The sequence below is a fragment of the Podarcis bocagei genome (assembly GCF_964188305.1).
Source record: "Podarcis bocagei genome assembly, chromosome: 8".
NCBI classification, from domain to species: Eukaryota; Metazoa; Chordata; class Lepidosauria; order Squamata; family Lacertidae; genus Podarcis; species Podarcis bocagei.
The window spans coordinates 77,405,933-77,421,772 of NC_138133.1; the positions used below are offsets into that span (position 1 = coordinate 77,405,933).

The window sequence follows — 15,840 nt, forward strand, 5'->3', positions numbered from 1 at the left end:
GCAGTGCATATCAATGTTAAACTTCAATTCCCAATAACCAGATATGCAGAAAAACTCATGACGAGTGCAAGTTCTATTATACTTGTCAGATCTCTTGAGCAACACAATCCTCTTCCTTTTTACTCAAAAATTACTGTTTCCAGTAGAGCTTACTTACTCCCATGCAAGTGCATATGAGAACCATAAGAAACCTATATTAATTGCTGGTGTTCCCATTCTGAACATGGTTTAGTTCCCCAGCTTTTCTAATGAACACCCCAGAATTGAAGTCCTTTAGATCCTTCAGCCCCTGTGTGCATAACACACTGAAAAATATTTTGCCCATTTTGTTTTAAAACGCCTACTATTTTTTTATTACATAAACCTGCCTTCAGATTTGGAGTTAAGAACTCTTGGAGTGCATTATAGTAAGAACTGCTGTGTCGTTTTGCATCTGGAATTTCTTTCTCGTCAGGGCAGTTTCAACGGTTTTACGTCTAGGATTTGTTTACAGTAGAAACTACTATATTTTTCAGGTGCTCTGTGTGTGTGTGTGTGTGTGTGTGTGTGCGCATTAAATCCTGAATAAAAGCCACAAAAGATGCCATAAATGTTAGTTTTCAACAGACAGTTTACAAAGCCAGTAAGAGCAATGCAATCTGGAAGGAACATAAAAGCCACAAGTCAAAAGCCAGAAACTTTCACTTCCAAGCTTCAAGTGGTCACGGGCTCCTCTTTCAAATACAAAGGAGAGAGCTCTATATGTTTCCACATATGCCGGCAGAGTGGTTTCACACAATTGCACCTCATATTACAGTTGGCTTAAAGAACCCACCTTGGCTAAATTAAGGGAGATTCAAGGTATTTTTCTTTTGTTCAAATCAGGCTCCTGGGGCGCTACCTTGAATCGGGGGGAAAGAGATTCAATCCTCGCCCTGTACTGCAACGATCCCCAATACTACTCAAATTGCACCCCTGTATTCTGCCTTCATGTTTCCCCCTCTAAACTTTATAGCCGCTTTTGGGACATGGGTTCATTCCAGTCTCCTGATCCAAGCTGAGCCACCCTCAAATACACTAGGAGATTCAATCACAGAGTTTTCTCACGTAACATGCAGTTGTGCCCTCTTGATGACATGGTTTGGACTGGAGGGTCATATTTATTTTAGAAATGCATACCCCTCACTCATCACCAGTGTGTTCCCAGGTTGGCTTGCAAGAAAAATGAAAACTATAAAGCAGCTAATAAATATACTCCCATCAATAAAACACAGAAAAACCACCACCAGAGATTTATGAACTCCTACTTACCGTATTTTTCGCACGATTGGACGCACCGGACCATAGGACGCGCCTAGTTTTTTGGGGGGGAAATAAAGGAAAAAAATTTTCCCTTTATTTCCCCCCCAAAAGCAGGTCAGGGAAACCGAACCAGGTCGAGGAACAGCGGGATAGTGGCGCTGCGCCTCCCTGCTGTCCCCCGAGCTTGTGGGGCTGGCTGATGTCTGCCTAGCGCGCGGGGCGCTCTGCTTCAGGGCGCCCTACCCGCCGGGCGGCAGGCTGCTATCCGCAGCTTGGGGAGCCTTGTGGGGAACTGCTGCAGGGCTCCCCACGCTGCGGATGTATGCCTGGCGCGAGGGGCGCTCTGCTTCAGGGTGCCCCACCCGCCGGGCGGCAGGCTGCTATCCGCAGCGTGGGGAAGCTTGCGGGGAGCTCCTGCAAGGGTCCCCATGCTGCGGATGTGTTCCCAAAGCGCCGGGAGCTCTGCTTTCAGGGCGCCCGACGCTCCGGGAAGCAGGCTGCTATCCGCAGCCTAGACACGGCTAGCGGAGCGCTAATCCCGAAGCTTGGGGCGTGCGGAGCTCAGCGTGCCCCAAGCTTCTGGGCGCCGGCAAGGTCTCCGCTAGCCCTGGGAGAGCCCCGCGACGTCGCGGGGCTCTCCCAGGGCTAGCGGAGACCTTGCCAGCACCCAGAAGCTTAGGGCGCGCTGAGCTCCGCACGCCCCAAGCTTCGGGATTAGCGCAGTGGTCCGCTAGCCCTGGGAGAGCCGTGCGACGTCGCGGGGCTCTCCCAGGGCTAGCGGAGACCTTGCCAGCACCCAGAAGCTTGGGGCGCGCTCAGCTCCGCACGCCCCAAACTTCGGGATTAGCGCAGTGGTCCGCTAGCCCTGGGAGAGCCGCGCGACGTCGCGGGGCTCTCCCAGGGCTAGCGGAGACCTTGCCAGCACCCAGAAGCTTGGGGCGCGCTCAGCTCCGCACGCCCCAAACTTCGGGATTAGCGCAGTGGTCCGCTAGCCCTGGGAGAGCCGCGCGACGTCGCGGGGCTCTCCCAGGGCTAGCGGAGACCTTGCCGGCACCCAGAAGCTTGGGGCGTGCTGAGCTCCGCACGCCCCAAGCTTCGGGATTAGCGCAGTGGTCCGCTAGCCCTGGGAGAGCCGCGCGACGTCGCGGGGCTCTCCCAGGGCTAGCGGAGACCTTGCCGGCACCCAGAAGCTTGGGGCGTGCTGAGCTCCGCACGCCCCAAGCTTCGGGATTAGCGCAGTGGTCCGCTAGCCCTGGGAGAGCCGCGCGACGTCGCGGGGCTCTCCCAGGGCTAGCGGAGACCTTGCCGGCACCCAGAAGCTTGGGGCGCGCTCAGCTCCGCACGCCCCAAACTTCGGGATTAGCGCAGTGGTCCGCTAGCCCTGGGAGAGCCGCGCGACGTCGCGGGGCTCTCCCAGGGCTAGCGGAGACCTTGCCGGCACCCAGAAGCTTGGGGCGTGCTGAGCTCCGCACGCCCCAAGCTTCGGGATTAGCGCAGTGGTCCGCTAGCCCTGGGAGAGCCGCGCGACGTCGCGGGGCTCTCCCAGGGCTAGCGGAGACCTTGCCGGCACCCAGAAGCTTGGGGCGTGCTGAGCTCCGCACGCCCCAAGCTTCGGGATTAGCGCAGTGGTCCGCTAGCCCTGGGAGAGCCGCGCGACGTCGCGGGGCTCTCCCAGGGCTAGCGGAGACCTTGCCGGCACCCAGAAGCTTGGGGCGCGCTCAGCTCCGCACGCCCCAAACTTCGGGATTAGCGCAGTGGTCCGCTAGCCCTGGGAGAGCCGCGCGACGTCGCGGGGCTCTCCCAGGGCTAGCGGAGACCTTGCCGGCACCCAGAAGCTTGGGGCGTGCTGAGCTCCGCACGCCCCAAGCTTCGGGATTAGCGCAGTGGTCCGCTAGCCCTGGGAGAGCCGCGCGACGTCGCGGGGCTCTCCCAGGGCTAGCGGAGACCTTGCCGGCACCCAGAAGCTTGGGGCGCGCTCAGCTCCGCACGCCCCAAACTTCGGGATTAGCGCAGTGGTCCGCTAGCCCTGGGAGAGCCGTGCGACGTCGCGGGGCTCTCCCAGGGCTAGCGGAGACCTTGCCGGCACCCAGAAGCTTGGGGCGTGCTGAGCTCCGCACGCCCCAAGCTTCGGGATTAATGCAGCGCTCCGCTAGCGGTGGGAGAGCTGGGTCTCCCTCTGCTAGCAGATAGCTTCCTGAAGCCTGGAGAGCGAGAGGAGTCGGTGCGCACCGACCCCTCTCACTCTCCAGGCTTCAGCGAAAGCCTGCATTCGCTCCATAGGACGCACACACATTTTCCCTTGCTTTTTAGGAGGGAAAAAGTGCGTCCTATGGTGCGAAAAATACGGTACTTATAGCAGGAGGAGAACGTGGGAAGAGAGACTTTTCAGTTGCTTATATCCTCAGGACTCACTGTCAGTCCCAATAACATCAGAATAGCAACATCAGTTAATAAGGCAACATCTATTTCATCTTTATTTAATTGTTGTTATCATGTTCTTTAGCAACAAATTGCCACCTCTTTAAGTGAAACGTGCTCTCTGCTGGATCGTGGCACAACTTGTGAATAGGAGTTAGATGCATTAACCAAAGCAGGGAAAAATTTATGGTAAGTCACAAATGAATTTAAGCCACAAATGAGATGTGGGCGTATGCATCCCTTTCTCAACCCATGCATAGTTTGTCACCTTCTGCATAGTTTGTCACTGACCCAAGTATGGGAGACAAGCACTAACCATAGTTTCTGAATTCAGACATCATGGTAGACAGTAAACCACATGCAAAGGGAGTGAGGGGAAGAACCCTTTCTCAGTTCTCCAAATTATGGTGTGGGGCATTGTCAGGACAAAGCAGACACTAGCTGAGTCAACCAACTCTTGATTTCATTTGGTTGACATTCTTCAAAAAAGTAGTTCTGTGGTTCTTCAGTTTTGCATTTCTATTTACATGTGTCTTGGCCTGTACATAGGAATTAGCAGCTGAGAAGCATTATTGGGTGAGGAAGTCCAACTCCTTGAAATCAGGGACTATCAGATGGGGAACCCCCTTGACAGGACATTGAGTCCTTGGGCTGCTAGTTGCTTATCCCTCTTCTAAAATATAATATAAAAACTCAACAGGGGAAAAAAAGCAAAATACTAACATTAAGCAGTTCCTGAAAAGTTTGGACAAGCTCTCTAGTAAGGAACTAATAAAACTGCCAAACAGACAGCTGTGAAGAAAATATATAATATATATATAATTTTAAAATGTGTATATATAAATACACCCATATAATAGTTGGAAAGGCAGAGATCTGGAAGAAGTAACTAAACTTTCCAAGAAAATCTGGCCGACTCATTATTATTTGAGAAGACATTGGTATAATGAAGCAAATTCAAGAAGAAAAATATGGTTCAAAAATTGAATAATGCTGATTCCAGCACACAAAAAACCACTGGAAAAGTGATCTGTTAAGAGAGATAGTGTATGGTATCAGCAAAAAAAGGTGAAAAGAAAACCCAGTTATTGGTGGAAGTCTTTGGATAAAGTGCCATTCTTCTTTTAAATATGCTGGTGAGAGCTGGTTTGCTAATTGACTAATGGAAGCATTAGAACCAAAAAGCTGCCTGCATCAGCCCTAAATACCATATTTTCCCATATACTGTATAAGACAACCTTTTTCTGATTTTTTTTGTGATAAATTGAGGGTCGTCTTATACACAGGTTAATGTGCTAAGTAAATGAGGGCTGGTGCTGCGGCGGTAGCAGGGAAATGTCGGAGAGGAGGCGACTTACCCGCTCTTCCCGGCTTAGGAAGAGTGCCATTATGCAGTGTATTACTGCACCAGTTCTGTCAGCCAGAGCGGGGGATCATCAAAAAGCTGCTCAACAGCTCAGTGAACTTACAAAAGAAGCTCAACAACTGTTGAGGGCTCCCAAAAATAGGGGTCTTATACATGGAGTCTGTATAGTAAAAGCTATGGTTTTCCCAGTAGTGATGTATGGAAGTGAAAGCTGGACCATAAAGAAGGCTGAGCGCCGAAGAATTGATGCTTTTGAATTATGGTGCTGGAGGAGACTCTTGAGAGTCCCATGGACTGCAAGAAGATCAAACCTATCCATTCTGAAGGAAATCAGCCCTGAGTGCTCACTGGAAGGACAGATCCTAAAGCTGAGGCTCCAATACTTTGGCCACCTCATGAGAAGACAAGACTCCCTGGAATAGTCCCTGATGTTGGGAAAGATGGAGGGCACAAGGAGAAGGGGAGAACAGAGGACGAGATGGTTGGACAGTGTTCTCGAAGCTACCAGCATGAGTTTGACCAAACTGTGGGAGGCAGTGGAAGACAGGAGTGCCTGGCGTGCTCTGGTCCATGGGGTCACGAAGAGTCGGACACAACTAAATGACTAAACAACAACAACAACAACAACAACAACAATACATGGGGTCGTGTTATACACGAAAAAATACAGTAAAATGAAGTGCAAGGAATGAAAAAGAAGGTGCCTTAAACCAAACTGGACACCCTAGTCTATCTAAGTTCAGTATCTTCACTGATTGAAACCTTTGAGAATCACTGCCAGTCTTTTCCAGCCCTACCTAGAAATGCCATAGATGGAACTGGAGTCTTTCTGTGTGCAAAGTGTAGACTTCCACTATGCTACTGCCCTTCTGAGTCATAGGTTTTGTAGTTAAAGGTTAGTCTCAGACTGGGAAACCTCACCTTCCCAGAAGAACTATAGGGAAAGAATAACGAAATGGGTGCACATTTAGGCAGAGAGGCTGTCTTACATAAGCAGAAGAGATTTATCTTAGAGAAGAGAAATTAAAAGAAAAAAAATGTATATAGCAAGGAGTGTAATATAGGCACAGTTTCTCTGAAATACATAGAATTGCAAGGGGGGGAGACACGTTATAGAGGTTTAGGCTACTTTTCCACTTGTAAAAACTATAGCTTTAAGCTAAATGGACTTGCATGCCAAATTTGATAGACCTTAGTTCCAACTGCCTTATTTCTGGATTTCTTCTACCAAACAATTTGAATTCTAAAGTAGAGTTGTGCAGCAGTGTTTTTTTCAAGAAGGGAATTGCAATTATCGCATGGTGGAATAGAAGTTTGCATCTTTCCCCCACAATACCTTCTTCCAAATACATGAAGATAAGCAATTTTTATGGGAGAACAGCTGAAATAAGTGCACATTCATTCCCAAATGAATGGAGCTCTTTCCGAGAGAAGACAAACTTCTTAAACAACACAGCTGATTACAGCTTTGATCCTTACACAATTTATTCCAAATTTTACTTTCAAAACTGATGCTACATTCTGCACTTTTAGGCAACTGCAGTGTGCAGTGTGCCCCACCACCCAATGTCCTTTTCTCCAAAGCCCCTTTCACATCCATCTCCCTGCTTCATTTTCGTTTACTAGTCCCCCAGCTGATCTCGCTCTTCCTTGCTATTTGCCCCGAGCTCTCTTTCTCCAAAACGCTCTGCTAATCAATGTACAGTGGTACCTTGGGTTACATATGCTTCAGATTACAGACTCCGCTAACCCAGAAGTATTACCTCGGGTTAAGAACTTTGCTTCAGGATGAGAACAGAAATCGTGCTCTGGTGGCACGGCGGCAGCGGGAGCCCCCATTAGCTAAAGTGGTGCTTCAGGTTAAGTACAGTTTCAGGTTAATAACGGACCTCTGGAACAAATTAACCTGAGGTACCACTGTACTCAGCTCTGAATATTGGGATAGAGGAAGACAAAACCAGAGCCCATTCGATATTAAAAGCAGACCTTTTAATGATTTTTTTGGAACAAGGTTTTTCTCCACTTGTCCCTCTGTTAGTCCAGGCAAGTCTCTGCTGAAAAGTTATTAACTGGGATAGTCTATCACAGGGATGTCTAACCGGTCAACCGCGATTTGACAGGTCAACCTCTGGTTGATACTGGTCGATCGCGGGCTCATTTTCCTCTGCGGGAAAAGAATACTCTTTCCTGTATTTGCGGACGATTTCAAGAACGAAATATGGTGCTCCCCCCCCCAAAAAAATAGGCAGAAGTATTTGCTGTTTCTCCTAAAAAAAGGTCAACGACTTTGGCTTACTCCCCTTAAAAAAAAAGGTCAACATATTAGGTCCCCCCATGGGTAGATCACTGCTAGTTTTTTTATCTGGGAGCAGATCGCATTTTCTTGGAAGTTGGACATCCCTGGTCTATTACATTGCTTGGATCCTGACATGATCTAAGGTGGGTTTTAAAAACTGCACTGCCAGCGCATAATCCAGAGCAAATGGCAGCAGCACAGTTTTTCTGTGTCTAACATTGAGGCATGTTAAGTTCTGCTGCCCTCAAGTGTTCACTGGCCAACACGTGCAACTGACACAAAAAATAAAACTGAAAACCCATTTGTCACAAAAGGCTGATTTAGTCAAAGAATCTATCATTCATCTGTAAGCACCAAGTCGGTTTCTAAAAACTTTTATTTTAAACTGCATCATAATTACTACTACTGCTGCTGCTGCTACATGACTTACTGTACCTTTCCATATATAAGACTATATTTTTTTCTTGAAAAATCATGCTAAAAAATTGGGGTCGTCTTATACATGGGACGCGGGTGGCGCTGTGGGTTAAACCATAGAGCCTAGGACTTGCTGATCGGAAGGTCAGCGGTTCAAATCCCCATAACGGGGTGAGCTCCTGTTGCTCGGTCCCTGCTCCTGCCAACCTAGCAGTTCAAAAGCACGTCAAAGTGCAAGTAGATAAATAGGTACTGCTCTGGCGGGAAGGTAAACGGCGTTTCCGTGTGCTGCTCTGGTTCACCAGAAGCAGCTTAGTCATGCTGGCCACATGACCCGGAAGCTGTACGCCGGCTCCCTCAGCCAATAAAGCAAGATGAGCATTGCAACCCCAGAGTCAGCCACGACTCGACCTAATATGGTCGGGGGTCCCTTTACCTTTTTATACATGGATAGTGAGTAGGGTGGACGTTTGATTGGTTGCTGTTGCATCTGTTAGTGGCTATTGTGCATGTGATTGGTTGCTGTATTGATGGGTGGTGCTGACTGGCTGACGCTGCAGCAATTGGGCGGGCGATCGGCAGCTTCTGCTGGCGAGGGGACAGACGGGAGGCAGATTTTGTGACGCGTGTGGGTAAGCGATTTACGTCAACCCCCCCAAAAAAGCTCAACAACCCTGTGTAATGTCCCCCCATTTTCTGAATTTTGAGTCCCCAAAAATAGGGGGCATCTTATCCATGGGGGCGTCTTACAGACGGAAAAGTACAACTACCAGCAACTACCAGTTAGCTCATCTAGGAGAAGAAAACTCTGATTCTAAACCTCCACTACCATGCGGAATATCCATGGGGGGGGGGGGAGGCCCAGGAGTAAACCCTACACAAATCACTCAGACTCAATACACCAAGTACCCCAAAGAACATGGACAAAACATGGCCCCTAACAAGTGTGATAAATATCAAGGATTTAAAAAGCCGGATTTAAGGTTTTTTAGTATTTATTAAGATGACTATGAAATTTCTCTTCAAAATAATTTGGCTATCGCCACAGAATCTGAATAACAAGAGGAGGGAAGGCAGTTTGACAAGAGATAGAGAAGCTATTCAGCCACAGGGAACAGCATGGCAGAAAGCATGGAAATGAGTTTTGGTGGTACAGAAGCGTCGAGAACGGCCACATGGGAGAGAACAGAAAGTTAAGGTGAGGGGAGAGGCAAGGCCTCCTTCCACCTGCCCTGCTCTACCCTCTGCTTCTCAATGTGTATTGTATTGTTTTATGTACTGTGGCTTGCTGTTGTTTTATTGATTATAGTTTAGATATTATTGTAACTGTAGAGTGGATTTCTGTTTAACTTTTATATGTTGATATTATTGTTTTATACTATTCTATTTGATTGTTGAATGTTACTTTTTGATGCAGACTGCCTATTTTAAAGTTATGTTTTATTATCACATTTTTGTATTGCATTAGATTGTTATAAGACGTACATTTTTTGTTTCTTCAGCTTGTAAACCGCCTTGAGTATTGTATGATAGAAAGGCGGTATACAATTAAAAATGATGAAATGTTGATGATAAGAAGTTTGGTGTAGAGACTGAGAGCTGTAAAATGAGGACCAGAAAACTGACTGGGGCGGCTGCAGCTTCAGAAATGAAATAAGACACATGGCATTTTGAATTGCATTGCACTGTGGGCACTTGCTGTATAGTGCCTGCAATGTAATTAACCACCCTCTTAGTCCCATATAATCTAGCCTCATAATGTCACTCCCCACCCCTGCAAAAAAAGAGAGCTGATCATGGTGTGCATGGTTACCCACCAACTATTATGTCCAGGAGACACCACCGTTTTATCATTCTAATCTCATGCAGCAAGCCCCTTCAACTGCAAAGATGTGACAGTCTCTTAATGATTGCATGGGAAGGCTCTCAATGCTAGGACCTGGCCACTGCTTCATGTGGGAGGCAAATGAGGCGCTGTGGGTTAAACCACAGAGCCTAGGACTTGCCGATCAGAAGGTCGACGGTTCGAATCCCCGTGACGGGGTGAGCTCCCATTGCTCGGTCACTGCTCCTGCCAACCTAGCAGTTCGAAAGCACCTCAAAGTAGATAAATAGGTACCGCTCCGGTGGGAAGGTAAACGGTGTTTCTGTGTGCTGATCTGGTTCGCCAGAAGCGGCTTAGTCATGCTGGCCACATGACCTGGAAGCTGTACTTCGGCTCCCTTGGCCAATAAAGCGAGATGAGAGCCGCAACCCCAGAGTCGGTCACGACTGGACCTAATGGTCAGGGGTCCCTTCACCTTTACCTTTACCCCCAAGATGAGAGCACATGCCACTGTAGCACTCTGCCTGCAATATGGTCCACTTGAAATGAAGGCAGAACATTGCAAAGAGAAGTCATTTAGAAAGGCAGGACGAGAGAACGTGCTCACTTACTGCGGTTGGGTCCCTTAGATGAAGCTGAGCTGCCGTCACCTGTTTGAAGCCACCAGGGTATCTATAATACAAAATGACAAGGAAATTCAGAAGCGTATCTAAATAAGAGAACGATAGCAAAGATTGCCATCTTGCAAATAAAAACATGCATATGCTCAATGTAAGCTCGCTCGCTAGTGAATTGCATTGTTTATGGTTTTATAAGTATTTTATTGATGTTGATTCATATCATCTCGTCGTTTCATTGATATTTTCAGAACCAACCATATTCACGTGACTGATTTGTGTTAACCATATTTGTGTTAACCATATTTCTAGTTACAGGTAGACCGTGTTGGTCTGCCGTAGTCAAAAGAAAATAAAAAAAAATCCTTCCAGTAGCACCTTAGAGACCAACTAAGTTTGTTATTGGTATGAGCTTTGGTGTGCATGCACACTTCTTCAGTGCACACGAAAGCTCATACCAATAACAAACTTGGTTGGTCTCTAAGGTGCTACTGGAAGGAATTTTTAAAATTTGTTTTCCATATTGAATTTTAAATGGCTGTATCCTGTCCTGGGACTTGCTGGTGAAGGGCAGATAAGAATAATATTAATAATTTGTATGTTATGTTATGAGAGCTCCAAGTTTGGAGCTGAAAGGAAGGCAGGGCATGCAGGATTGGCCCTGTGTGCCTCAGCAATGCAGCAGCCAAACATCCCCTTGCCTGCTTCTGCGCTTTGGAGCTGGAGAGGCAATTGTCTCCATCCCCTTCTGCAACTCCAAGGTTAGAAGGAAGGTTCAGACTTAGAATGGTTGCTAAAGGATGGCAGCACATTTGCTGTAGTGAGCAAAAATGTAGACCACCCTGTCACTGGGCTATTTGCTAAAAAAAACCCCACCCTTTACTATGGGAGTTGCACAAGCATTTCCAATAAATATTAGCATATCTTATGCTAAAAATACAAAGCTTCCCTTTTCCGACTTTCTATCAGTAACAACATTCAAAGCCATTTACAGTATATCCGTATTTTACCAACAGTACTGATTTGTTCCATGTTTTTAATCCTTAAGATGTTGAAAGCTTACCCAGTATGTGATGAATACACCTTCTGCTCCCATTTGTTGCCGGAAAAAGCAATGTGCCTTGTGTTTATTATGACAACATGATCTCCAAGGTCACCTAAAAAAAAGAAAGAAAAAGGTTTTCAGTTAACAGGATCATCAGCCACCAAACTACTCCAGGTGTATAGCACAATTTCCTCCGGACAAACCATAAACTGTAAACAAGGGCAAGACACTAAGTCAAACCATAGCTTAGTTCACAGCAGTGCAGCAGCAGCAACAGCAACAGGACCTGAGGAGGAGCACAATAGTGATTACCTCCTCTTCAGGAGCCTGCAAACTTGTGTGCTCATGCTAAACATGATTTGGCTTAGCATTATGTGCGAACTGAACCCATATCAAGGAACTATCTATGATCCTGTGCAATGTTAAGGAAACATGCATCAAAAGCATTAGTTTTCATGGCATCCATTACAGTGGTACCTCGACCTAAGAATTCGGGCAACACATTCACTCCACAAAACCGGAAGTAGGTGTTCCGGCTAGCAAACTTTGCCCCGGAAGCCAAACGGTGGAAAGGCACCGGTGGCAGGAGGCCTCATTAGGGAACGCTTTTGGTTTAAGAACGCTTTTGGCTTAAGAATGGACCTCCGGAACGAATTAAGTTCGTAAATGGAGATACCACTGTACTGGCAAAGCTCCTTATAAGTCATGCCCTCATTGGCTACAGAGGGGTATGCAATGTGCAGTCAACAAGCTACTCAATTTGTGAAGCATGCATTTGGTTTTGGTTTCAGTAGCGGCAGCAGCAGCATGTCAACTTTTTTTTAAGTTGGTTGGAGGTTGGATGGCGGCTAACAGATTGAGGTTGAATCCTGACAAGACAGAAGTACTGTTTTTGGAGGACAGGAGGCGGGCAGGTGTGGAGGATTCCCTGGTCCTGAATGGGGTAACTGTGCCCCTGAAGGACCAGGTGTGCAGCCTGGGAGTCATTTTGGACTCACAGCTGTCCATGGAGGCACAGGTCAAATCTGTATCCAGGGCAGCTGTTTACCAGCTCCATCTGGTACGCAGGCTGAGACCCTATCTGCCTGCAGACTGCCTCGCCAGAGTGGTGCATGCTCTGGTTATCTCCCGCTTGGATTACTGCAATGCGCTCTACGTGGGGCTACCTTTGAAGGTGACCCGGAAACTACAACTAATCCAGAATGCGGCAGCTAGACTGGTGACTGGGAGCGGGCGCAGAGACCACATAACACCGGTCTTGAAAGACCTACATTGGCTCCCAGTACGTTTCCGAGCACAATTCAAAGTGTTGGTGCTGACCTTTAAAGCCCTAAACGGCCTTGGTCCAGTATATCTGAAGGAGCGTCTCCACCCCATCGTTCTACCCGGACACTGAGGTCCAGCACCGAGGGCCTTCTGGCAGTTCCCTCACTGCGAGAAGCCAAGTTACAGGGAACCAGGCAGAGGGCCTTCTCGGTAGTGGCGCCTTCCCTGTGGAACACCCTCCCACCAGATGTCAAAGAGAACAACAACTACCAGGCTTTTAGAAGACATCTGAAGGCAGCCCTGTTTCGGGAAGCTTTTAATGTTTGATGTATTATAGTATTTTAATATTTTAATATTCTTTTGGAAGCCGCCCAGAGTGGCGGGGGAAGCCCAGCCAGATGGGCGGGGTATAAATAATAAATTATTATTATTATTATTATTATTATTATTATTATTATTAAAGGAGAAGAGAACATGAAAGTAATTCTGCATTTGCTCTGCATATATTCTCAGATCTACTACATGCAAAATATATTCTGATCATAAGCAACTGGTTATCCTACATCAAAATGGGTGTATTTCACGGATAAGTGGCTGGGATTCTTGCAAAGCATGCTGAATTAGATGAGCCTTCATAAGATTCAGGAAAGTATTTAAGAAAGAAGGCATACCCGGGATCATTCAACACAGATTAATTATGCCTTAATAGTAAGGAGGGAACGCGGGTGGCGCTGTGGGTTAAACCACAGAGCCTAGGACTTGCTGATCAGAAGGTCGGTGGTTCGAATCCCCATGATGGGGCGAGCTCCCGTTGCTCAGTCCCTGCTCCTGCCAACCTAGCAGTTCAAAAGCACGTCAAAAAGAACCGCTCCGGCGGGAAAGTAAATGGCATTACCGTGCTCTGCTCTGGTTCACCAGAAGCGGCTTAGTCCACATGACCCGGAAGCTGTACGCCGGCTCCCTTGGCCAGTAAAGCGAGATGAGCGCCGCAACCCCAGAGTCGGCCACGACTGGACCTAATGGCCAGGGGTCCCTTTACGTTTAATAGTAAAGAGATGTCATGCAATGTACTTATTTTGAAATTTTACATGCAGACTGCTAACTGAGAGGACTCCAGTTCAACAACAACAAAAGGGTAATGCAAAACTCAATTCATTCCACTCCAGCTTTAAACTGGGGTTTGTCAATGTGGTGCCCATAGACCCCCTCTGATGCCCTCAGAGTCCACTCTTTGCACTCCCTCTGAAATTAGGCTTGAAAGAATTCTAGAACAGGTGACAGTGTTTGTGGTGCCCACAATTCCTCCAGCCTGAAAATGTGTTCATTGGCTCAAAAAGATTGTTGATCCCTGCTTTAAACAATAAAAACAAATCAGTGCTGATATATCAAACATTTGAATCCCGAGCAGAACTCACTTAGTGCATGGTACACAGGCTTATGCTTCCCCTGAAGTCTGATGGCAGTGATGGCTGCAATTTTTCCTGGTGGTTGCATCTTCGCATCTATAAGATACCAGGCTCGAGCAAATGTGGCCCATTGCTGTAAAGGAATAATGGGTCGTGGTTAACATATAGAAATATTATTATTCCTAGTAAACAAAAATCTATGTGCTCATCTCAGTGAGCCATCCCCAGCGCACATTCCTTGATCCATATGACATTAAGAACTGTGGTTTGTCTATTAGGACTGGTTGCATTAAAATAAAATGCAACACCAACGTGCCTAAAGAGACATTTTTTTCTGCCCTGGGACACAGAAGATGGTCAACAATGAGAGATTCCAACATGGAGTTGGAAAGCAACAGTGGCACCCATACCATAATTTCTCCAGGGTTTTTTTAACCTCAATCCTATGCAGTATAGGTGCACCAACATAACTGAAAATAATAGGCTTAAGTGCACCTAACTCTGCATAGACCGCACACACCTACTTGGAAGTAAGACCTTTAAAGCCTAGGACCCACATACCTACGGGACCACCTCTCCTGGTATGCCCTGCGGAGGACCTTAAGGTCTACAAATGACAACACTTTGGAGGTCCCAAGTCACAAGGTGGTTAGGTTGGTCTCAACTAGGGCCAGGGCCTTTTCAGTACTGGCCCCGACTTGGTGGAACGCTCTGTCACAAGAGACTAGGGCCCTGCGGGACTTGACATCTTTCTGCAGGGCCTGCAGGACAGAGCTGTTCCACCGGGCCTTTGGTTTGGACTCAGTCTGACCCTTATGTTTCCCTCCCCTTATGGTTTTGAACTATGGGCTACTATTAAAATGTGGCTGCATCTTAAATTGTATTTTAACCCATATTTTAATTTTTCCCCCTTTCCTCCCCTATTATGTTTTTATTGTGATTTTACTGGTGTTAGCTGCCCTGACCCCAGCTCTGGCCAGGGAGAGCGTGATATAAATAAAAATCTATTATTATTTTTTATTATTATAGTCAGTGGGAATCAGTTCAAAGTAAGCATGAATAAGGCTGAAGCCATATTTTTAAATGTCATTCAGAACAAATTCAGATGTAAAGAACAACATTATAATAAAAATGAAGTTCTGTAGCACGTTAATACATATGGTATATGCCATAATTAGAGTTCCTAACATAACCTTCAATTAACGAGTTAAGCGGGAGGGGGTGTCACACACCACTTGTCACATGCAAATGTGCATAACGAGACTCAGAGGCAATTTCCAGATTTTCACTGATTCCGCAGCATTCAACAGCCCCGCACAGTCAATGGTCATGGTAGTTGTAGTCCAGCAAAAAAATCTGGAGGGTCAACAAGTGCAACTCCCCAGCATACTGCCTCCGACAGTGGAGGGCAGCACATTTTGGCTGAAATACGCAAGGACCAGGCAAGAGAAGGCGCAAGTCCCTTGTCCTTTCCTGGTCACTTTTCTGGGGAGTCTACGCAAGGAGGTGCTCCTGAAAGCCTACTCTTCCAGGAAAGAGAAGGAAACCAATAAGCATTGCATTTTTACACCCAGAAGGAAATGGGGAGACACTGTTATATGACACCCCGACCTCAATGCTGGAGGCAGAACATGGTTTTACCTAAAGAGCTTGGGCTTGCGATTTATACAACCGAGCAATCACACGTTCCCACTAAATATATATGAGTTTATTTGGTAACGTTCATGGATTATCTGACATATCTGGTACCAAATAAAAACCTTGCGTTCCACTATGGGATATATTTTGCATCACCTGTTCTGCTCTAAGCATATTATTATTATTATTATTATTATTATTATTATTATTATTATTATTATTATTATTATTATTATTATTATTATCGTTGTGATCTCAGGAGGAA

At 46.7% G+C, this 15,840-nt stretch overlaps 1 protein-coding gene and 1 long non-coding RNA gene across 2 annotated transcripts in view; both read right to left on the reverse strand.

Moving 5' to 3' along the window:
• MRPL13 (mitochondrial ribosomal protein L13) overlaps positions 1–15,840 on the reverse strand; it is a 35,196-nt gene that overhangs the window by 18,931 nt on the left and 425 nt on the right. Inside the window, exons 2-4 of the mRNA XM_081205192.1 lie at positions 13,947–14,070; positions 11,284–11,377; positions 10,215–10,275 (exon numbers count right to left, since the gene is read on the reverse strand). Coding sequence (XP_081061318.1) covers positions 10,215–10,275; positions 11,284–11,377; positions 13,947–14,070 — 279 coding nt within the window. The remainder of the gene's footprint in view (positions 1–10,214; positions 10,276–11,283; positions 11,378–13,946; positions 14,071–15,840) is intronic.
• LOC308593521 lies at positions 540–4,447 on the reverse strand. Its single transcript, XR_014011000.1, has 2 exons — positions 3,627–4,447; positions 540–1,285 (listed from the first exon to the last, which is right to left on the reverse strand). It is a non-coding gene; the product is annotated as an uncharacterized lncRNA (long non-coding RNA).